This window comes from Salvia splendens, chromosome 7 (assembly GCF_004379255.2).
Source record: "Salvia splendens isolate huo1 chromosome 7, SspV2, whole genome shotgun sequence".
Taxonomy (NCBI): Eukaryota; Viridiplantae; Streptophyta; class Magnoliopsida; order Lamiales; family Lamiaceae; genus Salvia; species Salvia splendens.
This window is the reverse complement of record NC_056038.1, coordinates 13,023,485-13,047,071: the sequence shown is the minus strand read 5'-3', so window position 1 is coordinate 13,047,071 and position 23,587 is coordinate 13,023,485. Positions and strand designations below refer to the sequence as shown.

Below are 23,587 nucleotides of genomic sequence, written 5' to 3'. Positions count from 1 at the left end.
GAGGGGGAGTCGGAAGGCCAAGTCGTGCTACCATATGCACAACTCCGTTCCACCAGGCCGCGTATTGGGAGGGCGAGTAGCGGGAAACGTCCGCCATTGTGGCGGTCATTGTGGCAGTCATGTACACCGCCATAGTTGCCGTCGCCGGACATCTTGAGTTGTTATATGAAAATTTGAGAGGAAATTGAGATGATATGAAGAATAGATGTGTAGTTGTGTGTGAAATGAGGATGAGTTTATGAGTATTTATAGAGTAAAAAATTAATTAAAAAATAAAAAAAATTAAAAAAAAAACAAAAAAACGGTATTATTACAGTTAGAATTTTTTTCCCATTTAATTTTTTTTTAAATTCGAATTTTGTAAAAAAAAATATTTATTGCGTCAGCACGTGACGACGCCCACTCGCGGGCCGGCGAGTGGGCGTCACGCACGACGTCCGGGTCGCGCCACGTCGCCTAGGCGCGTGGCGAGACGGCCCGTCGCTTGTCTTGGCGACACGGGACGCGGGACGGGGCGCGGGACGGGACAGGACGGCGAGCTGCAACGCGTCGCGCGTCTGACTCGTCTCTCCGGGATGGGTCGCGGGACGCCGGCTCGACGTGTAGTGAATGCTCTTATAATATGGAGGGACGGATCACGGGACGCCGGCGCGACGCGTAGTGAATGCTCTTATAATACGTGCGCTCCTAAGAATAATAGAACAACATATAGTTTAACTAGGTTTGTCAGTTTCTTTTTATTGATAAAAAGTCGTGTCGAATAAACGGAATATAAATTTTTTTAGTTTTAGATATTGTAAAATCCTAATTGATTTTTATTTTCTGTTTAAAATAATTATTGAAACACCAACCGAGAAGAGTGAATCCAATCACTGTCCCCACAAGAAAGAAACGAGTGGCCATGCAGATGAAGCAAACACCTTGAGAAAATCCAAACATTTTCCCCACCTCTCATGTTTGATTACATCTCACTTCAATGGATAATTCCTTCAAATTTAAAATCAAACATATATTTAGAGACAAAAATAAAATCCCATTTCAAAAAATAGTTGAATTCCGCTCCATAAACAGCAGAGCCCATTTCAAGAATCTTGATTTTGGGGCCGTACACTGTTGATGGGTTGTTCCACTATAGCTTAGTCTGAATCAAAGTTTACATCTTTATGCGTTTGTTGGGGATTCTTGAGCTAAAAATGATGGTTTAGCAATATTTTTTTATCTGATTGAGGTGTTTTAATTGACAATGTTGCCTGTTTCTTCCGCTACCACCAGCTGCTCTTGCCATGGACAGGTAACAAATTTAATTTTATTGATTTTGTTGCTAATTTCTTCATTTGCACTACCTAATTTGGTATTAAATGATGGGATGTGAAATTGAATGATTATGAAATTTTATGATTGTTACTGAATTTCATGAATATAGGTTTAGTGTGAAATTAATGAATTGTTGCACTTAACTCTGCAGAGTTCAATCTATGGAGGTTTGAAATCTTTATCCTCATACGCTAGGGCATTTGATATCAGCAGTGTGAATAAATCAGTCAAGAAAATCTCGAATTTCTCTAGGCAAAGAGTCACTACGTGTTTATACTCGGATTATGTTGTGAAAGATGATCAATGTGGCTCCATTGACACCATTAATCAGTCATTGTATCAGAGTACTCGATCAGGGGTCGGTGATGAAATGCATGGTTTAGGGCCTAATTTGGTGTTTGTCGATAGCTCGGGTGAGTCTCAGCTAACAGAGTTTCTCAGAAAGGCTGTTGATAGCACTTTTCTCCAACCAAGCTATGTCGATCCGGACCTTCCTATGTCCGTTAGTGGTGTGACAGTTGATCCTGCTGTGGTGTCTGATTCATTGCTCATTGATGTGAACCCCTTGTCTGTCCAAAACACACAGCTCGCGGATATTGTCGAGGGAGGAGAGGATTTTATAAATAATTCAATTGAAACCGTCACCTCTTCGTTCAATGCTGCCCTAACGAGTGCTAGTGAGGCGGCTGATAGTGTCATCAAGGACATCAACACGTTCCTTGATCAAACTGGAGAATCAGCTGGTAACAGGCTGAGTGGTGTGTCTAGTGGATTGAAGGAAGGATCGGGTGCAGCAGCCTCTGTTGCACTTGATGTGTTGAGGCGAATAGTAGTTGCGGTGGAGGATTTGCTAACGAAGAATGTTGGATATGCTTATGATTCTGCAAAGGGATTTCTTCCTCAGGATTATCAAGATGTGGTTAGATCAGTTGAAGGACGCGTTGCAGATGTATTGGGCCCTATTGGTGCTGCACTACAGCAGGTGAATGAATTCGAAAACTTTCAGAAAATTCAGAGGCTTTTATAAACCCGGAGATTTTTCCTTTTATCTTATTAAAAAGTTGCTATGTAAAGGTTTACATCGCGTTGGAGGGATTTGAAGAAAGAGTAGGCTTGGACCCAAATGACCCACTTATCCCGGTTGTTCTTGTATTTGGGGCTTCAGCCATTTTGTGGTATAAATTTCTTGTTTTCTCTTTGGCTCAAGTTAGTCCTCTCTTTAAAATGTAAATTACATTTTTCATCAGATTTTTGCAGGGGTTCGTATAGAGTGTTGAAGTATAGCGGATATGCTGGTGATTTATCTCCCGAATTAGCTATGGAGCTGTTACGAGGGAATAACAACGCTGTGCTTATTGATATTCGGCCCGAGGCAAGATGCTGTTATTATAATTGCATTTTATTTGGTTGAAAGTTGCTTATTCTTGCATACATGTATAGCTAATGATTACTGGTCCGGGAAAAGAAAAATAATCTGGTCAATTCAGTTTGATTTGTATACTTGTTGATGACATGATTTACTCGGTCCATTTCTGGCTGCATCGTTTCTGGATATGAAGAACCTCAGGGACAGAGATGGAATTCCTGATCTTCGGAGGAGTGCTCGGTTCCGATATGCGTACGTAGGGCCACCCAAGGTCCGCAGTGTAAAACTTGAATTTCAAGATTTATGAAAAACAGAAAAGCATAGCAACAAAACAAATGTTTCGATGATCTCAATTTCTTTATGGCATATGAATATTTCAGGTTGACAGCTCCATCAAAAAGCTGCTGAAGGGGGGAAGAGATTTGGAGGACTCATTGCATGCTGTCATTATTCGTGACCTCAAAATTGTTCAAGTATGATGCATTTACCCATATCCTTAAATCAAGTCTTGATCCTGTGTTCTTAACGAAGAACATTATTTTTACCCCTAATAGTTGACTAGATTATCGAATAGTACAATGTTGCAAAGGCCATTGGCCAAGCTTTGGAGAAAGAGATATTTGGACAAAACTGGCATATATTTTATGATGTTACTAACGAAAAGAAGTGATGCCTGAATCGATTTCATATATATAGGACAGTTCCAAGGTTTTGGTTATGGATGCTGACGGATCTCGTTCGAAGAGTGTTGCAAGATCATTGAGGAAGCTTGGAACCAAGGCAAGTATAACTGCAGCAAAGGACCTTTCTTCTATATTTATGCCAATAGCATTCATTACACAAGCGAAAAATAAAACAAACTTGTTGATTGATCTATTACATTGATTTTCTACTTTGCTTCTTGGTAAAACTTTCTGCAAGAATAGAGACCATATCAAGTACTAGGTGGGTTTGAATCCTGGGTGAAAGAAGGGTGTCGCATTAAAGAGCTGAAACCCGAGACAACGCTTACAATACTCAATGAGGTAACAAACTTCATTTAAATGCCTGGTGATCTACATTGAGGCTTGAGCACACTTGTCTGTTCTATATTTCCAAAAACTCACAGAGAAGCTTACATGCTGTTCAAGTGGAGATGATATAAAAGTGTTGTAATTTAATCGACATAATCGTTTTACAGGAAGCTGAAGCTATCTTGGAGGAAATCAAACCAACCCCACTGAAAATTGTTGGTTTTGGAGTGGTAAGGATGTTTCTCTTCTACTTTAGTGTGATGTTCTTTCAAACAGTTGTGTATAGGTATAAGCTTATTTCTTGCTCGAACGACTTACTAACACGGAATTCCCCATATATAGGGCGTTGCTGCAGCAGTTTATTCGTTATTAGGTAAGTTCTTGCACTGTTTCTCAGTATCTATAAATTAGAATCATCATTTGTTTCTCTACACTTGTAACCTCTTTTTGCAGAGTGGGAAACGACACTCCAGTTTATCGGTGTTATCGGCCTTGGTCAGGTACTACAACATCATCCATTTTTTGTTCGCCTCTGAATCTAACATTGTAACTGCATTCGACGATGGAACAGACTATACTCCGACGAATCACTTCATATCAAGGCGCAGAAGACTTTCAGCAAGATTTAAGGTTTCCCATTTTAACAAACATACATTCAGACACAATTTTTGGTTTATATACTGTAAAAATAAACTACCACTACTACTTTAGGTCTCTGCTAGCTCCAGTCACACTTGGGAATCAGGCAGTTTCATGGGCTGCCGGGAAGCTGGAGACAAACCGGAACGGACTCCCAACATCACCCTCCTCATCAGACGTCCAAAGCCGGGTGCTGCAAGCTGCAGCAAAGCTAGAATCTCAACCCCCTGGCACTGTGGATACACAAGATTTCCCTCAAGTTGGATCTTCTGGCAATGAGGAAGTAAATATATCTGAAGCATAGGAGAATATTTGTACTTGAAAAAACAAACAAACTTGCATATAATGGTTTGGATTCTGGTGCTTCCTCATTTTGTAAGAAATCATATGAACCACTCTTGATTTAATCGTATACTAAGCTTGACTAAAGGGCAACAAACACAATACAAGAAATGTAGTTTTCCTTTCATCTATTTTTAAAGGGAACTGTAGTTTAATTTACCAGTAAATAGGGAAAAAAGGAGAATATAAATGTGATTCCCATAAGGGAAGAGCCCAAACTGGGTAAGCATGTTATTTCTTCCTTCCCTGCAATCAACAATATTATGGTCAAGAGCAACTATTCGGACAAGTCATCCTCGGCACCGCTGTAATTATCAGGTTCCATGTCCTGACTACTCATCCTACGCAGTCGACTGAGTCCTCTATCCATGCTGCCGTCCCTTCCACTTCTCGAGTTTAGATTACCCTTCAATGGTACATAATCCTGATGAGAGTGGAGGAGTGAGAACAGGCGCTGTATAGATGAACGAAAGAGTAACGAGTTCTTTTTACATACCTCTTCTATCAATTCTTTAATATCAACTTTGGTTCGCTTCCTTACAGTTATTGATCTTGGCACCGGAAATTGTTCCACCTCCTCGGTGGATTTTCCCTCTCTCGCACGCTTTTTCCTTAGAATTAGCTTCTTTGGAAGGGGCTACACGAACAAGAATCAGTCAAGTATGCTGATTGTATGAGAAAGTTAAAAAGGAATAAATCAAGAGAAAGGACAGACCAAGTATCTGGCTTCTGTATTGCCAAAGGACACAAGATACGTTGTGGGATCATCCACATCATCACCTCGAACCTGTCAAGTGGTTAAAGGACAAAGGAAATAATAAGAGAAACAGTAGTAGTTACAGAAGAAAAAGACATAATGGAACCGTACATCATAGTGATACTCGCGGACCCACGAGTATGAGACATCTTCAGTGTCATCATATATATCCTTCTCAATCTGTCACCATAACCAAGAAATGATTATCAATTTGGATGAACATTATTGGATATGAATAAACTCAAGCCTCAATTCTGTGAAAATAATACCTCGTCTACTGATGGCACCATGTACGCTAAGAATCTATCTTGCCTTTCAGGATCCGTGCTTGTCGATGCATAACTTTTCATGATTGCCTGCAAAGCCATATGACTCGTCACACCGTGAAGGTATGTGTCTTACATACTCCAACACTATCTAAAATATTGATCACAGAATTCCATTGGCAGTTAATCAATGTATACATACTTTCTGTTCGTACTCATCACGATCAGGAGCAGTCAATTTTCTGTAGATTTCTGAATCCACAGTTGGAGCACTATCAAAAGTTGCAACCACGAAGTGGTCCTCGTACCTGAAAAGGAAATTAAGGACATTTAAAAATAGTATCTTCTGGTGTAGCAAAACAAATGCAGGTGGTAGGATTGTAAAACAACACATGCCAATCAATGCCAATTTACATAAGAGGAACAATAATACTAATATTTATACCAGACTATTCCACTTGATACACACAACTAGAAATAGCTAAAGTTGTGAATTATACGAAGATACAATGTACCTGTCAAAATCAGGCAAAAGTGGTAGGACCCTTCTCGGTTGTAGATGGCGATTAACTGCGTGGACAGGCTTGGTCTTGCATTCCTCAAAAGACGCCACAATATCCTGAATTTTTCTATCCCTGAAACAAAGTAAAGGGAATCAACAAGTTATTGTAAATGGCTCAATCGTAATTCTTCTTGCAGAGTAGAAAACAAGTCAACTAACCTACTATTGAGGTTCTCCAAGAGGCCCCGACCTCGAGATTCTCGCAATTCTTTTGCTTGTTTCTCAGTCAAAGACTGCAAGTAATATCACATATTTCCAGGTTACTTTTCCAGTAGAGTCTGCGTAATTCGTAGTGAGAAAATAACTCACTGATACCTGCTTACTGGACTCAATACTGAGGGGCGATATGTATTGTGTTTTGACAAGCCAAGAGACACCTTTATCTGTAGGCCTTTCTTTCGTTTTAATACCATCAGTCTTAATTGGGGTTATAGGATCATCATCACGCAATAACTCCTCATCTTCAGGATCGAGGGGTATCCTTTCACCTTTTGGAGGACTGATCAACAGAGAGTGATGGAACAAATCAGACGAGCAACTCAGCCTAAGGTGCATGAAAGAAAGAAGGGCTTGAGAAGGTTTTACTTGTATACACTCAGGTCAAGAAGGTCCAGCGGTATCCCGAGATCAGGTTCAACATGTAGCTGAGGCTTCCAGTTCTTCTCCAATGATGTGATTTGATATTTACAGTATCTGCAAAGGCCATATGTATCAGACTGGAATTAGACCAGTGTCAGAAATGCACCGGTTGAACCAATTTACAATTCTGTGACCATTTTGTGACCAGTGACACGGGCGCTAGCCATGACTGAAAGGTGAATTTCAGCCAAGTACTCACGTTGTGGCAGTTGAATTATAAATACGATACAGAGTTCCATACCTATCAGGGTCCCTTTTTAATGACAAAAGCTTCATCTTTGCAGATGGATCAGGCAGTTCGTTCCGAAACCTAAAAAGGCACAAAATTGTTAGCGAATATATTATCTAAATAACGATGTCTAAGAGAAAAGTGGAAAATCTTATGCACTCAAAGAAGAATCTTTTAAAATCAATGTCATAATTCAAGCAACAAAGCAAAATAAGAAAATTGTGACAATCCCCCGATCAAGATATAAATGATTCCTTGGTAATTACAATCAATTCGAGCCAAATAATACACAACGCTGCCACATCGTTACTAAAAGTAAAGGTAGCAATGCTGCATCGTTCTTGTCGAGTTCTGATGTCGTGGTAAACTTCACAGCAATAACAATTACCACAATAGGTTAAAATACCATAGAAGGCCAACAAACTCGAATGAGGAGCTCAGGTATACTCACTTCAACTTGCAGAGGAAGGTGGTTGGCTTCTTCAGCCGGTTTTCGATTCTATCACCGCCTAACAATGGAGTGCTCTTTCTGTCACCCATATGTGATCCAGTAATGGAGCCGTGGCCCTTAGCTCCAGAGGCCAACATTTGGGTTTTCAGCAGAACTTTATTCTGTGACTCTCGAAGATGCTGCTTGAGTTTTTCCTCTTGCTTCTGCTTCTCAAATTCCCTCTTCTTCCTCACCCTTCTTTCCTCCTCTGTCTCGACCCGCCCACCTGGTCTTTTATTACTCAATGGAGGCTTCTGTTCCTTCCTCGATGACGCTGCAGGATTGGGTTGCATACGCTCCCTGCTCGCACCCGTGGAAGGAGGCAATGGTGGAGGTGATGAGGGCTGCAACGGAGGCGGTGGAGGAGGAGGAGACGAAGGAGGAGGCGGTGGAGGTGGTGGCTGATTAAACTGTGAATACTGAGATGATGGGTAGTACATTGCGGCTGCTGGGGCAGACTGAGGCGGTGGCGGCGGGGGAGGATAAGAAGATGATTCCGGTGGAGGGGGCGGAGGCGGAAATTGATACGGCTGCTGTTGAGGGTTAAAATGCTGCTGCGATGAAGACGATCCATAGCCTGGATGCTGGTAATTGTAATTCGACTCATTGCCGCCGTTGTATGGACCCCAATTCTGAGAATACTGACTTCCGCCACGCGGCGCAGCTGCTGGTGGTGGAGGCGGCGGCGGGTTCTGATTCGACGACGGTGGAGGAGGCGGTGGCGGAGCAAACGTTGACTGCGGCGGCGGATGGAATGGCCGGTACGACGCCATGGATAGATTCCGAAACGCAATAGGGCGAGATCCGACGAATTCAAATTACGCCTATCAAATTCTACGCTGCAAAGAAACAAAACCCTAAATCTCTAAAAGGGGAAAGTAGAAAATAGCATCTTTAAAAACTTTTCTTAATTTTCATTCCCCGAAACGATTATTGAACTCCTCAATCTGGGCTCGAAGAAGAAGTAGAGGAAAAGCCCGAGCAACGAACTCGGAATTAAGAGTTGAGTAATCGAGATGTGGCAGCTGAGAAAAGGGATCGATTTCGGAGATATGGGAAAAAGATACAGCCTCTGGAAAGGGGGATTAAGCTAAAATCCAAAACCCCAATTGAAATTCAAGAACCCTAGCTTCTAAATCAAGTATATTAACGATCTTTTGCGAAAAACCATGCATCACTGAACAAGATACAATAGGTGCTCAGATTTGAATATTTGTGTGGAGTATTATTTTTGGAAAAAAAGAAAGCAAGACGATTTTTTGAAGAAAACATTTGACTACTTCCAAATAAACTAGGAATTTAGATATTTGTGTAGTATGGGTTACATTCTTTAATTAGGTAATAACTGAGGCAACCTAGTTTTTGCTCCTTAGATGCAAAACATCATTTTCAATATTGTTCATACAAATCAAATTACAAAATTAGATGAAAAATTTGATAAAAATTGGAATTGGTCTAACAATTACTTCCAATATATACAATACATTACTCAAAATTCGATCTGATATGAGACTTTTTAGGTGTTACATCGGTTTCAAAACAAAAATACTAGTAATTTCACTAGTATTATTCATTAACCTTATACTAGTAATTTCAAAACAAAAACAAAATATACTAGTATTATTCATTAACCTTAAAAAGTAAATGAAAGCTCAATTTCATATTGAGTAACACAACAATTTCACCTTATACTAAAATCCCAACTTATGCATGAAACTCACCGAATTCATCGTTCGTGATGAAGAAAAAAAACGAAAACGAAGGCGAAAATGCGATACAAAAAGATAAAATAGCAGGCCGGCTTAACGGTAGTTGCGGTAGTTGGGGCTGTACATACAGCTCTCTGCATATTTTTCGAGGTTCTCTGGCTGAGGCAGACGAGTCGCCAAACCTGTGCGCGTAAAGAAAAAGGCCGTCTTACTTTTTTCTCAGCTCCGAGTAGTATGATTTAGAACGTGTTTGCAGAATAAATATATTTACCGAGTTCATAGGCTTTCGCTGCTACTCTGGCCGCGATCTGGGCTGAAATCTTCCTGATGTTCGAAAATGGCGGATATATGAGCCCTTTGTCTAAGTTCTCTTGGCTAACCTGTTCGGCTAATGCTTCCGCTGTTTGCAGAAAACACGAACGAATTAGAGTATGATTAGAACCTCAAATGTTCCACCCTAATATGTCTAAATTAGTACGTATAATTCATAGGAACTTACAAGCTGCGAGAAGCATATCATCGTGAACATGGATGGCACCAGAGATTATCAAACCGAGACCGAGTCCGGGAAAGATGTATGCATTATTTGCCTGCTTGGAGATATTAAAGCTAAGATTATGTGAAATTAAAGCATAACATTTGGTTGATGGATATTTAGACTGAACCTGGCCGGATGCATAAAATTTGCCATTATATTCAACCGGGCTAAAAGGGCTCCCACTTGCGAAAATGGCTCGGCCCTGGATGAGAAATGAACGAGGAGGAATAAGTAGAATTGATCGCACGAGACGAAAGAATTTATATCAAAGGCGAGAGGTGACTCGTCACCTCGCTCCATGTATAAGCTTCCTCAGCCGTACACTCGGACTGTGAGGTTGGGTTTGACAAAGAGAGAATGACAGGTTTCTGGAAATGGATAGAAGAGAAATTTTGTAATGTGAGTGCGCGTTGTTTATTATTGACTCTATGAAGTCGGGATCAAGATCAGATTACGTACCTCATTCAAGGCAGACATTGTTTCGACCACTTCTTTTGTGAAGGTTCTTCCTGCTCCGGACGATCCTATCAATATTGTCGGCTTGATGACCTATCAAAACGTGACATATAAGATGATTCCACAGTCGAGGATGCACATATGGTTACGTAGATACAAATGCAGATAAATAGAGAGCGAGAGAGAGATTGCATTGCACCTTCACAGCATCTAACAAAGTTCTGACAGGTTCGTGTTCATGTGCCCACGGCCTCTTAAAATGTTGAAGCGTCTCAACACGAGATTTAACAATCAAACCCTGAAAAAGAATTTGGGTTCTATAAATGGATAAAAAGAAAGGGAAACGGTGGTGCCAAAGGGAACTATTGAGAACTACAATACCTTTGAGTCGACGAGAAAGATCTTCTTGCGAGCGTTTTCCACAGGAACATTTGTCTGCGTGTGAAAAGGGGACGTGTATGCATAAATTCCAACAACAATCATTCTGGATTTGAGATCAGCTAAAAAAAATACCGTATGACAAATTATTCTAATGTACAAATGCTCGTCAATTATTTTACCTGTTTTGATATTTCAAGAGCTATGAGCTCTGCAATACCAGTGCCAGCCTGCAATAATTGTTGGCAAAAAACCAAATTATGTCAAACAAAGTCAAAGAATTAACAATCAAGGAGGAAAAACGGCTTGTGGTTGTCACGTGGTATAAAATCTAGGACGCGTTTAACAAAAATATGCAGTTTGCATATATGAATTTTGCTAATATCATAATCAAAGCTTAATAGCGCTAACGAATCTGCTTATACTAACATAACTTTGGTCAATCATAGGAAATGATACTGAGATTATAATGAAAACACACCTCTCCAGCTCCTAGGAATAGGAATCTATGATCAGACAAGGTGCCGCTGACTAAATTCAGCGCTGTTATGAGCCCGGAAAGGACCACAGATGCCGTGCCCTGATACAAAAAAAGATAGAAAAAGGAAAAGAAAACGGAATATGTGAAAAACGAACAGTGATTGATGGATGACAAAAGAGGAATATAAAGACAACAGAAAGGCAAGAAATGACTATGCAGTTACCTGAATATCGTCATTAAAAACGAGATGGGTAGTTCCATATTTAGCAAGAAGATCAAAAGCATTGTGGTTTGCAAAATCTTCAAACTGTGCATTCCTCATAAGGAAATATATCGTTAAGAATCAGAACTATTGAACAAATTGGTTAACACGGCTTCACATATAAAAAGTGGGACCAAACCTGGATTAGGACTTTTTCTCCATAGTTCTGCTTCACTGCATTCATAAACTCGTCTAGAAGCTCAGCATACTCCTGCTTGTGAAGACAAATAACATCAAGTTAATGGAAAAGGTACCGTTGCTTCAAAATTTTATTCCAACAAGGTGGCATAATCATTTAGGAATGTTAACCTTTCCAGTTGCACGCCTCCTCCTCAGTCCGATATAAAATTCATCATTCAACAACTGCTCATTGTTCGTCCCCACATCAATGGTTACAGGCAAGCACTGAAAGGATAAGAGCAGACCCCCAATAACGACACATTCATTAATCACAAGTCGCATAAAGAGACCCTGAGTCATTACTTGAGACTAAATTATCAGTCATCATTTCAAATTTCAGGTGCATGTTACTCTATCGAAGCAATAGTTTGAGTTTTTTTGCTTGGAATCTTGGATATGACCGCCGAAATATAGAATAGCCAGATACTTACAGCAGACGGACGAATGCCACCAAGAGCTGAATACAATGAGAGCTTCCCAACGGGTATCCCCATACCCTGGTAAAATTAAACAATATCAAGATTCGAAACAAATTGTACCCAAATATTTGTAGTAATATATATAGCACGGGCAAGAAACACAGTCACAAGAAAGCCAGTAGCATACAATCACAACGGAATTTCAGAACAGAATAAATGATTGAGTTACCTGGCAGCCAAGATCTCCAAGACCCAAAATCCGCTCACCATCCGTCACCACAATAACTTGAATCTTCTTCTCAGGCCAATTTCTCAATACCTCAAGAATCCTTCCCCTGTAAAGTTGCAACCAGTCACCAGTGAAAAAGCTCACAACAGAACCTCCGAACAGCAACCTTGTATGCTATTAGTCAGACGAAACGTACTTTTCTTTCAAACTGATGAAGAGACCCTGGGGCTGCCTGAAAATACTCCCGTACTTTTGGCATGCTTCACCAACAGTTGGGGTGTAGACTACGGGAAGCAGCTCCTCGACGTTTTCAATGAGAAGTTTGTAAAACAGTCTTTCATTTCTCTCCTGAATAGCACGAAAGAGATTAAACATGAGCACACCTATGCAAGGATGATTGTCTCATTGCACAAACAAAAGCTGTTCGAAAATTATAAAATCTATGCCATTCGAATCACCACAGTTGATTTGTAGTATCTCGTAATTACAAAACTACCTGAAGATCCATCATAGCCATGTACCTCTGCAACGGCACTTGATACTGTCGCATGTTGGCCATCATTTTCTTAACCTACTCAAATGAAGAGAGATAGATGACCAAAACTCATGGCGATCTTTACAAAAGAACTCAGAGAAGTCTAGTATACTAACCTGGAGCTCTTGGCTAACAACCACTGGCGGGAGAAGGCCACGTAAAAAGTGGGCATCCCTTTCTTTCACTGTAAAGGCGAGGCCTTTGTTGTAGTGTGGGTCGCGCAACAACGGATATCCACTGGAGAGCAAAGAAGCGAGATCATGGAGACAACATACATATAGAGAAAACTCAGAGCAATGCGATAGTCCCACACTCATCATATTCATCGAAAACACTAACGATTAACTAGCCAATGAAGACAACTGCAATCTCAAGACACATTATCAATTCTCAATTTATGCACATGACTAGGATCAACATAATTTACAAACACATATGCTCATATTATCAATGAATACATTGTTCAAAATGGTTAGTATATAATGATGGATCACCTAGCTACAGTGAGAGTCCATGGGGTGATGTACTGATCCTCGGTGGCGGTATCCTCGCCGTAAACATCTTCCACGCCGCCGCCGACGGTAGATGGTTGTTCAATCTCCGTCACCCGAGACTGCGAAGGTGATGAGGAGGGAGCATTATCTCTCATCAAAACGCTGACGTTTCGGTCTGCAGGCATGCCATTTGAGCTCACAGAAGCTACCACCACGCTTGGAGCTGATATCTTCCTCTGTGAAGATTGCTTCGACACGCCCCACAGAGTATTGCTCTGCAACATAATCAAAATTTTCCAGCTCCAGATTCAAGGATCAAGAAATGAAGTAGTAGAAGATAAAAAATGGAGTCTTTTGCGCATAATTGGAAGAATGTCAAAACAATTTCCATTTCAAATTAGTATCAAACCAAAAAATGAAATAGCTATAAAAAAAAAGGAACCGAAGGAGATGAATTTGGTGGAGAATTACCAGAAAAGTGCTCCCATTCAAGGAAAACATGGCGGCGGAAGAATTGAGGTGAGTGATGAGTGTAGAGAAGGTGAATATGGGAGGAAAGAGAAGAGAAAAAGAGTGGAGTGGGCTGCTAATTTTAACGTGATCTCACATCTTCTCTCTATTTTATCGGCTATCGCTCTCCCTTGTCGATATTGCTCTGTATCAGCTATCAGGGAACAAGAGCTACATTTATTATGAATGCTTCTATTTCTCCACTCTTTTCTTCATACAATGCAACCAATTTCCACAATATTAACACGCATTCCATCATAAGTTTCTAACAAATTATGCCTCGTGTTAAATAAGTTAACTAAAACAAAATAAGAAATAGCGGTAGAATAAAGTGGAGAAAGAATAAACATATTGTATTTTGTTAAAAAAATTAAAATAATTCAATTATAATTAATAATAAATAGTACACTACGAGTTAGCTATATGGGATGGATGGGTACTATTTGATCATATATAGTTTATTAGCGCCTAATATTATGAAACTTTTCAAAAGTTTATTTTTTACACGAACTTTAAATTTGACATATAATATCACAAACTTATATAGTTGTTACATTTTTATCAATGGCGACAAAATCCGACTACATTAAAATGAGATAGATAATCATATCTGCATTTTAGGGACTTTGTAATTACATAACTATCATTTTTCAGTAACAACCATATCCGACGTGTTGTGATGGTAAGTAAAATGTAGTCGGATGTTGTAACCGGTGATAAAAATACGACAATTATATAAGTTCGTGATATTATATGACAAGTTTAAAGTTCGTGAGAGAAAAAAATAAACTTTTGAAAAGTTTCGTGATATTAAGCGCCAATACCCCAACAGGAAATGAACGGTTTAATGATCAATGATTGTTGATGGTATTATTTCATATTTGGACATGAGTTTTCTTTTTTATCTATTCTCTGTGTCCTAAAATTAAGGTCACACTTTCCCTTTTTAGTTTGTTCCACAAAAATTCGTAATATTTTTTTTAATAATTCTTTTTCACATTAATATAATAGTGATACTTTTCCATCCTGATTGCTTACAACATAAAACAACATCTCCTAGAGAAAGTAGTAGTAGTAGTATATTATGGGACGAAAATTTATAACTATTTGTCTATTTTATATTGAGCCCTCAAAGCAATTTAAATAAAAAAAAGTACTTCCTCCGTCCTAATAAATATAAAACATTTGCTTTTTGGCACGAAATTTTATTTAATGTTGTTTTGTGATTTAATGAAAAAAAATAAAATAAGAGAGAATAAAAAGTAGAGATGATGATGTTTCTATTTAAGGAAATATTTCATTTTTAATGGGACAACTCAAAAAGGAAAACGTTTTATTTTTAATGGAACAAATGATGTATTATCCCACAAATTTTTTAATGGGACAGAGAATCATCCCACAAATTTGGAATATTTAATATTGTAATGTAAGCTGTATAGTTGCAGTAGAATTCGATTCGTAAAGATGCTTGAACAAAAAAATTAGACACCTACTTCATTCAAAAATAATTTGGTACTACAATTTGTTAGTGTCATAATTATCATGAAAAATAGAACTTACAAATATTTTCAATCGTTGATGCTTTCTTCAACATTTAAAGTATCTATGTACACGGTAGTACATTGAATACTCCACCCAAGCAACATCACTACAATGGCCAAAAATAAATGGATAAAAAAGTTAGATTTTCCTTTATACCAATCACATTACAATAATACTAAATAACTAATTACTAGAAGATAAAAAGAGGACGATCAATATTGAATTACCAAATCAATTTTCTTCCATCTCACTAATAAATGGATAGAATGTAAATTCATTTAAAAAGGAGAAAATGGACCACAGTCAACTTGCATGAAATTCACGTGGCAGGCGATGTTGAAAATTCCTATGTATAGAAAAAGCATATGCTTATTACACTTTCAACTTTGTGCGGTTTTATCGCATCGAATATATTATTGAAGTTTTAAGTACATCAATTTATTCAGGAACGACCCGCCTCCAACTTATTTACTATGATAACATAATGACTATAGGAATGATACTATGAAAGAGGAAAAAATAAGATTAATTTTCATTAACAATAATTCTTTATTAAATTAAAAATGATAACTGAATTTGAATTTGAATTTGATTTTGATTTTAAAGAAAAAGAAAAGGAAAAAATAAGATTAATTTTCATTGATAATAGTTTTGTAGTGTTAAATTAAAAATGATATCATATTTTATTTTGATCTGAAAGACAAAAAAATGATATCATTTTCATTAATAATAATATTGTATTGAGTTAAAAATAATATTAAATTTGTTTTTTTTTATTTTAAAGAAGAAAATGATGTTGTCTTTAATAGTAATCTTTTTGTATCGAATTAAAAATAGTAGTACTACTACTTTTGTCACCTAAGAGCATCGCTACGCGGTGCGTCCGTCCGTCCATCCGTCCGTGCTAGCGAGCAGCACACGTGTCAATGCTTGATTGGCCAACGGCAATGTCGTTGGAATTTTCTTTTTTTTTTAAAAAAATCAGATTTTAATTAAAAAATCGGATTTTAATTAAAAATCCGATTAAAAATAAAAAATATATATTTTCCCACTTCCCACAAAATTATATCCGTTTTCTCCCCCACTTTTAATTTATTTGTTCAGTTTTTTTTCCCAAAAATTCACATTTCACACCACACTACACAATTCTCATATAAATTCTCTCATTTCCATTCATACAATTCTCAATATTTCTTCACTCTTATCAACAAAAAAAAATGTCCGGCTCCGGCGAATCACCCTATCCGCTACCCGGGCCATTGATCGATCTCGGGTTTTGGAACGATGTAATTGGTTCGGCTCGCTAAATCATTTCCTAGTCCCTGGTATACAAGACAGAATTTTTCGGCCTCCTCCGTCAAACACAAAGTTCCGCAAAGCTCTCGGGTGGCTTATCGGCCTTACCCGGTGGACGACAAGATTGCCCCGATGGGCATACGGCCGGGCACCCGAACAAACTCCTCATCTTCCTACCGTGGTGTCCGCACCCCGGACACTCCAGGGGAGATGGATCAATTATTCATAGCGTTTTTGTCTATCTCCGAAGATCCGGAGATTGGCACGAACCAATCCGGAGACCATTTTTGGTGGCGCGTCTGTCGCCGGTACAATCAAAACTGGCCGTCATGAACAATCGAGCGCGACGAGAGTATGGTGCACAATGCCATATACAGAGCCAACGAAGAAATCCAAAAGTTCCAGGGGTATTACCTCCAGGAAGAGTGGTTGGCGGGGAGCGGCAGAAGCGAGGTCGATATCATCAGTGCCGTGTTGGCGACCTACCAATCCCAACACTACACACCGTTCAAGTACCTCAATGTTTGGCAAGAGGTGCGTGTGCTTCCGAGGTATAGGGGAGGCGTATCATCCTCCTCTAGCCCTCCATCAAACAGTCGAGGTCGGTATCCCTATCCGACGCCGGCTCCGATGAGGCGTCCACCCAGCTCGCCAGAGCTAACTTGGGTAGCCCCGACGCCGGCCCGAGTAGTTCCCAACGCCGGCCGCAAGGAAGGAAGAAGTCGACGGCCAACCGTCATCGCGCCGCGACTCCATCCGCCCCCGATCCCGCTCCCGCTCCCTTTGTGCCACCTCAACCCCCCACCAACTCGTTGTGGGGAGTTTTGGCCCAACTCAATATGGCCGATAGGTCAACTATGACCCCCGAGCAACTTCGATCGCATGTAGCAATGATACGAGGTCTCCAAAGAACATTGGGGGTAGAGCCGGATGAATAGTCTTCCACGGGGGTATTTTTAGCCTTTAATTATGTAGTTTTTATTTTTTAGGAGTTTAATTATGTAATTTTTATTTTTAGGAGTTTAATTATATAATTTTTAATTTTTAGGATTTTAATTATGTAATTTTAAATTTTTAGGATTTTAATTATGTAATTTTTATTTTTTTAAATTTGTAACAGTATTTCGGGTAATTTTAATGCATTTTAATATTGTGGAAATGTTTTTATTTAAATTGAATAATAGAAGGATGGGACCCTTGAGCTTGTCCTTGCGGAAGAGTACGGATGTGAGTGTTGTGCTCTTGCCTAAGAACATGGAGTAAAAGTTAATCCTGACCCATATTCGTGCTCGTTGGCAAGAGCACGGATGGGGATGTGTTAAGGACCGTCCTCCTTAACGTCGATTTCCACACAAAATCAAGAAACAGAGATGTCGTCGTTGTCGAGCGCCCAACGTTGGGTCGTGACTTGGACGGCAAAAAGGGGCGGTTGAGCGCGAGATCAGCCTCGTCGGCAACCTTAGGAGATGTTTCTTGTTTGCTACTCAATTGAGCCAAAAGAATGATAATTTCATATATTGATTGAATAATTGACTGATTATTATGGAAGACTCCACACATATTTATAATATGTGTGGATACAAAAGATATGCTAAATCCCTAATAATATCTAAACAAAATAATAATAGAAGATATGCTAAACTAGATAGATAAGACTCGTATCAACTCCCCCACGGTTAAAATCCACCTTGTCCTCAAGGTGGAAACTACGAACCAAGGACGAGAGTCGAACGCAGAAGCTTTGACGAGGTATCTCCTCCTGGATCAAACGCCCACCGAACATTTGAACGTCGCCCTTCATCACAACCATAAAAAATTAACGAAGGTAGACTAATGTGGTCGTCCAAATTCAACGCTAAAATGGAAAGCTCGGCCACACCTTCCTGAATGCTTAAACACGAGTGTTATTTCGCGGAGGAATCAACCTTGCCTCGGTGTCGAGCGATGTTGACCGTTGGTTCATACTTGTAACATCACCAACATTCAAATCCTTATAGATGCAAGCAATTTCGTGGAAAACAGTGTAATCACCACCTCCTTCCTTACCCCAACAATTTTGAACATCATGGGATGTCACTCGAGCAACGACAGTCGTCTTCACTTCCTCAATGGAATCAACCTCCTCTACATCGTCTAATAATGCCTCTTCCTTTTCACCAATCTTCTCACCATATACCCCAACGAGCACTTGCGGTGACTTATTATCGTTCATGACAATCCCTTTGTTCTTGACGAACTCTCCAGGGGACTCGTTGTTTGGAACATCAAGAGGAGCGCCATCATTGTGAACATCGGTAATGTCATTGGGAACATCATCACCGAATACTATCGTGGGAGTATTATCAGTTTTCTTTTCGGCTAAATTCTCATCTTGAATGTTCTCCTCAAACTCCTCCCCATGTCACGACCGCACTTCCTAAGGATAGAAAGCACAGCGGATCGCGACTAGTGGGGGAATTAAGAAGCGGGGAAGAAGGGGTAGCAATCAAGGAAGTACGACATATAGATCAAAAGACGAAGTTCCATTATCAAATCCAAGTTTCAGTCACGAAGTAACATAGTGTGAATGACATAGTTCAACAACTTAAAAAGAAGTACAAATTTTTAAGACTTAGAGTAGCGGAAGCAATTGAGAGTTTGACTACTACTATGTATGAGGACACAGTAGTAACCGGAACATTTATTGAATAAAAATCTTGGCCCATTGCTCAACATCCTCCACCTCCCGTCCTCGCTCAACCTGCACATAGGGAAAACACATGCAGGGGCTGAGTACTTGATGCACTCAGTGAACTCATGCCCAAAACATTTTATTTTATAAGTTATGTCAGCCATCGTTAAGTGAAACTCGGGTTTTACTTTAAAATGTCGAGAACCACTAAAATCATTTCCATCAAAAGGTGCATGCGCATGCAAACATCATCATCATCCCCCATCATGTACCATATCTGAACCATGAAACGAGAATGTGGCCACAAACTCGATCACTGGACCGGCCGACCTAAGGGACGGCTCCCGATCCCCATCAGTGCACTAGCCTAAGTAGGGATTCACTCCCTAGTTAGACCCGAATTCGTTAACCATCAAAGTCTAGTAGGACATTATCCTAGTAGACAATCAGATAGGCAATTCAAAACATAAAATACGGCATGACATAACATTTAAACCACCCTTATCTCACCATATATATCATTGCAAATAAAAGAGATTAAGAATAAAGCACACCTCAATAGCTTAGAAATTTCCTTTTATAACTTCTCGATCCGACTTTAACGGGCGTGCGAACCACCTTTTCAAAATAATAAATAAAGTACACATCAATCTCGGTAACGAAGACATTTTAGAATGCATGTACTCTAATTAAAATCTTTTAATTCGTTTCCTCGATTTTTTGTGCATTTTCGATTATTCGGCGGCCGCCCAAGGCGTCGCGTGCAACGCCGGTCGGCCGCTTACGCTCGTTCTTTCCTCCGTTGGCTCTTCGTATTTTCCACGACGTCGAAGTAAATTTCAAAAAATTATTTAAGCGCAATATTTAATTTTTCGCAACTATTTCTCTTCGAAATTAGATTTATATCGTACCTTAATTTATTCCGAGAATTAAATAAACAATTCCCCACGATTAAATTATCGACCCAAGAATTTAATTAATCTGGCCCAAAATATTCAACCCCAATTACACGTACAGCACACCCTCCATTTTAGAACAAACATAAAAAAGAACATAAAAATTTTAAAGTTACATACTCCCTTTTCCAAAATACAGGTACTGTGTACTCCCCCTTCCTTTTTTTCTTTTAAAACAAAAGAAAAACAAGCACAAGGCCCATTAACTATTTAGAAAACAGTTGCCCAAATTTTTTTTAAAAGAAACCCATCTCTACTGCCACATCCCACGTCTCTCTCTCTCTATCTTATTTTTTTTTTCCCAATTCTCCATCTCCGTCGCCTCTCTCCGATTCACTCCACGCTGCCACGCAGCCGCTGCTGTTCACCAGCCGTCGCCGGGAGGACGCTGCTTCTGTCGCCGTTGCTCGCTGCTGGTGGCCGTCGTCCAGCCACTAGTCAGCCGCTGCTGCTGCCACTGCACAGAGCCAGGTGCTGAGCGCTGCTGTTCCGTTGGTGGTCGTGCAGCACCAAAACGTCACCACAGCCCCCCGATTCGTCCCGAAACTCACCCGAAAAGCCCCGCACAACCCCGGAACAGCCCCGAAAGCTAAGTTTCTTTTACAATTATGTTATTTCGATCACTCACAGTGAGAGTTCCATTATTGATGTCCGATGGGTGTGTTCGATTGATTGCGTTATTGATTGAGTTACTTGTCGATTTAATTCCGAGTTAACGGTGATGATATGCAATGTATAACAACGATCAAAAGAGAAAAGAATGGGTATTACCGTGACTTGTGGTGGTAGAACCTTGAAAACCAAGAGCTTCTCTATTCTCTTTCTCCCTCGGTTTCTGATGGAGTACGTACTAAACAAGCCCATCAGCCTAAAGCCCAAGAAAGAGTATCAGTTCGGCATGACTAAAGAGTATCAGTCCGGCATGACTAAAGAGTTCAGTTCGGCACAACCAAAGAGTTCGGCCCCAGCCTACAGCTCGGTAAAAGCCAACCAATCAAACTCTGCTCTCAGGTCGGCATCAAGCTCTACTCTCAGATCGGCAAAAGCTGCTCGGCAATAATTCAGCAGTTCGGTCTCAGTATTCGACCGAACTGGGAGATAGCGGACTCATGCATGACCTCCACGACATCCACGACATAATTACTGATGATGTAAGCCACTGCCTAGTTAGTGGCCACGCAGGATCTCATGACCTCCACGACATCCACGACATAATTACTGATGATGTAAGCCACTGCCTAGTTAGTGGCCACGCAGGATCTCATGACCTCCATGACCTCCACGACTTAGGGTGGTGATGCAAGCCACAATCTCAGTTCAATATATAAATAGAACTTAGATCTGACAGAGGAGGACTCTCACTCTTTCGTTCTCTAGAGACAGAATAGATTATATAGCAAGTGTGTATTGTAAGCTGTAATCCCAGATCAAGCAATACAACTCTGCCCTCTTTTCTTCCCGTGGACGTAGATTTACTTCAGTAAATCGAACCACGTAAATTCATTGTGTCGCGATCTTTATTCTCTACCAACATTTACAAACATCAGAAATTCGCGGCTTCATCACTGGCGCCGTCTGTGGGAAACAGAGAACCAAATCTGTGATAAAGCGAATTTTTGACCCTTTTTCCACCACAAAAAAAAAAATGCATGCCAGATCACATAACTCCCGTGCCTCCGTCCGTGATGACCATGAGGAAGCTAATCCAGCCCATAGGCCTGGAAAGCAGCCTCGTGAGAAGTCTGTCTCCAGTTCTCACGGTGAAGGAACAAGCCGCTCAAAAGGTCCACACACCGAGTCTTCCCAGCAGCCTGATTTGAATGAGGCTGTCAAGCTGTTCTTGGCTGAGAAGCAAGAGGAGTTCTTAGCCTTCCTGCAAAAGAGCCAACAGCCGAAGACGAAAACGGTAGATTCTCCTTCCTCATCCAGACATGAAAGTCACTACCGCAGTAGTGCCGTGTCCTCCAGGAAGAAGAATCCTCAACCCCGACATGTTCCTGTTTCTCCTCGGCACCGGAATCACAGGAGAACTCCTTCTCCTCCGTACCGAAGAGATGTCGGGTTCGCCATGTACGGAGCATTAAAGACTCCGTTCTCGGACGATATCATCCGAACTCCTTTGCCGCAGAACTACCGGACACCGTCAATGACTTATGACGGGCTAGTGGATCCTCATGACTTCTTGGGATGCTATCAATATAATATGGCGAACCAGGGTCTCAATGAGGTCCATATGTGCAAGCTGTTCCCCGAGCTGCTCATCGGGAACGCCAGAAGGTGGTTCGACAGCCTTCCTCAAGACAGCATTCGATCCTACCGAGATCTAATGGATGCTTTCCATAGGAGGTTCTTTCAGAAAGCGGAAGCCCGAATTACCTCGGCTCAGCTGCTTTCTATACGTCAAGGTCGCGACGAAAAGATCAGCGACTTCCTGACGAGATTCCATAAGGAATGCCTACAAGTAGATAATCTCAATGATCTACTTGTCATTTCGGCATTCCAAAATGGAATCCTGCCCGGAGCTCTCTACAGAAAGCTCGTGGAGTGCGGCCCGCAAACAGCTCAAGAAATGTGGGACATTGCGGACCAGTTTTCCCGTGCGGATGAGGCAGACCGTCGAAAACGGTCTTTAGACAGCTCATCCCAAGAAGAGAAAAAGAAGCCCGATCAAAGCGGCCAGGTGCTTCCTCGCCGAACTCCTTTTGAAAGAATTCAAAGGGCACCGGTACAAGGCAGATTGGGGCCACGGCTCAATCCTGAGAAGCCGCCCGCTCAGTTCGTACCATTAAACAAGTCTAGGACGGAAATTTTCGAACTACATTCCGATATGTTCGAAAAACCAAAGCGGATGACGAAATCAGCCGCGCGGCGACCTCAGGATCAATATTGCTCCTTCCATCAAGCCCACGGTCATGATACCGAGGAGTGCCGAAATTTGGCTGCAGGTATTGATGTTCTTGTGAAAACAGGAACGTTAAAAAAATACCAAAGCAAGCAGCCGAAAAAGAACAAAAAGCAGAGAGGTGCGAACTGCAATCCTCAGGATCCGAAAAGGCATGAAGATCCCGAAGACGACGACGAGCCGCAATATGATGGAGTAATCCAGACTATTGATGCTCTCCCTGCCGGGAAGACTAAGTCGTCCCTAAAAGCAGAACGCAGAGGTTCCAATCAAGAGGAGCCGACACATAAAAGGCTGAAGAAAGACGAAGTGATTACATTTTCAGATGCCGATCCCGTCCCAGCCATCTCTCCTCACCAAGACGCTATTGTCATTCAAGCCGGAGTGGCAAACAAACTGATCCACAGAGTAT

The 23,587-nt window shown here is 40.7% G+C and overlaps 3 protein-coding genes across 3 annotated transcripts; 1 reads left to right on the top strand and 2 right to left on the bottom strand.

The window, feature by feature from the left end:
• The first annotated feature begins 928 nt into the window (after positions 1-928).
• On the top strand, positions 929-4,761 carry LOC121742124. Its single transcript, XM_042135160.1, has 13 exons — positions 929-1,291; positions 1,466-2,296; positions 2,389-2,489; positions 2,572-2,686; positions 2,874-2,951; positions 3,061-3,153; positions 3,377-3,460; positions 3,607-3,705; positions 3,861-3,923; positions 4,036-4,066; positions 4,147-4,193; positions 4,265-4,323; positions 4,405-4,761. The coding sequence occupies exons 1-13, from the start codon at positions 1,244-1,246 to the stop codon at positions 4,634-4,636; spliced, it is 1,881 nt and encodes a 626-aa protein (XP_041991094.1). The 5' UTR covers positions 929-1,243; the 3' UTR covers positions 4,637-4,761.
• A 15-nt stretch (positions 4,762-4,776) lies between these two features.
• LOC121742122 (protein PAF1 homolog) lies at positions 4,777-8,919 on the bottom strand. The gene is made up of 12 exons (XM_042135158.1): positions 7,579-8,919; positions 7,140-7,208; positions 6,845-6,952; positions 6,575-6,758; positions 6,419-6,492; positions 6,213-6,332; positions 5,900-6,005; positions 5,701-5,787; positions 5,543-5,611; positions 5,390-5,461; positions 5,171-5,311; positions 4,777-5,098 (listed from the first exon to the last, which is right to left on the bottom strand). Exons 1-12 carry the CDS (start codon positions 8,388-8,390, stop codon positions 4,952-4,954), a joined length of 1,989 nt encoding a protein of 662 aa, XP_041991092.1. The 5' UTR covers positions 8,391-8,919; the 3' UTR covers positions 4,777-4,951.
• Positions 8,920-9,030: 111 nt separating this feature from the next.
• On the bottom strand, positions 9,031-14,032 carry LOC121742123 (NADP-dependent malic enzyme, chloroplastic-like). The gene is made up of 20 exons (XM_042135159.1): positions 13,770-14,032; positions 13,299-13,573; positions 12,921-13,041; positions 12,766-12,840; positions 12,466-12,617; positions 12,270-12,375; positions 12,053-12,118; positions 11,751-11,846; positions 11,581-11,652; positions 11,403-11,486; positions 11,180-11,278; positions 10,881-10,928; positions 10,702-10,755; positions 10,520-10,618; positions 10,324-10,413; positions 10,155-10,232; positions 9,992-10,066; positions 9,826-9,916; positions 9,598-9,726; positions 9,031-9,508 (listed from the first exon to the last, which is right to left on the bottom strand). The coding sequence occupies exons 1-20, from the start codon at positions 13,797-13,799 to the stop codon at positions 9,420-9,422; spliced, it is 1,929 nt and encodes a 642-aa protein (XP_041991093.1). The 5' UTR covers positions 13,800-14,032; the 3' UTR covers positions 9,031-9,419.
• Between the last annotated feature and the right edge of the window lie 9,555 nt (positions 14,033-23,587).

Excerpts from the sequence above, each read along its gene's own strand:
- LOC121742124 (XM_042135160.1), top strand. The coding sequence starts at position 1,244 with ATGTTGCCTGTTTCTTCCGCTACCACCAGCTGCTCTTGCCATGGACAG. Across the intron at positions 2,687-2,873 it reads TTATTGATATTCGGCCCGAG|AACCTCAGGGACAGAGATGG; the intron begins GCAAGATGCTGT and ends CTGGATATGAAG. Across the intron at positions 3,924-4,035 it reads AAATTGTTGGTTTTGGAGTG|GGCGTTGCTGCAGCAGTTTA; the intron begins GTAAGGATGTTT and ends CCCCATATATAG.
- LOC121742122 (XM_042135158.1), bottom strand. The coding sequence starts at position 8,390 with ATGGCGTCGTACCGGCCATTCCATCCGCCGCCGCAGTCAACGTTTGCT. Across the intron at positions 5,612-5,700 it reads TGGTGCCATCAGTAGACGAG|ATTGAGAAGGATATATATGA; the intron begins GTATTATTTTCA and ends TTATGGTGACAG. Across the intron at positions 5,462-5,542 it reads TCCGCGAGTATCACTATGAT|GTTCGAGGTGATGATGTGGA; the intron begins GTACGGTTCCAT and ends ACCACTTGACAG.
- LOC121742123 (XM_042135159.1), bottom strand. The coding sequence starts at position 13,799 with ATGTTTTCCTTGAATGGGAGCACTTTTCTG. Across the intron at positions 10,619-10,701 it reads TCTTTCTCGTCGACTCAAAG|GGTTTGATTGTTAAATCTCG; the intron begins GTATTGTAGTTC and ends ATTCTTTTTCAG. Across the intron at positions 10,233-10,323 it reads CAATGTCTGCCTTGAATGAG|AAACCTGTCATTCTCTCTTT; the intron begins GTACGTAATCTG and ends ATCCATTTCCAG.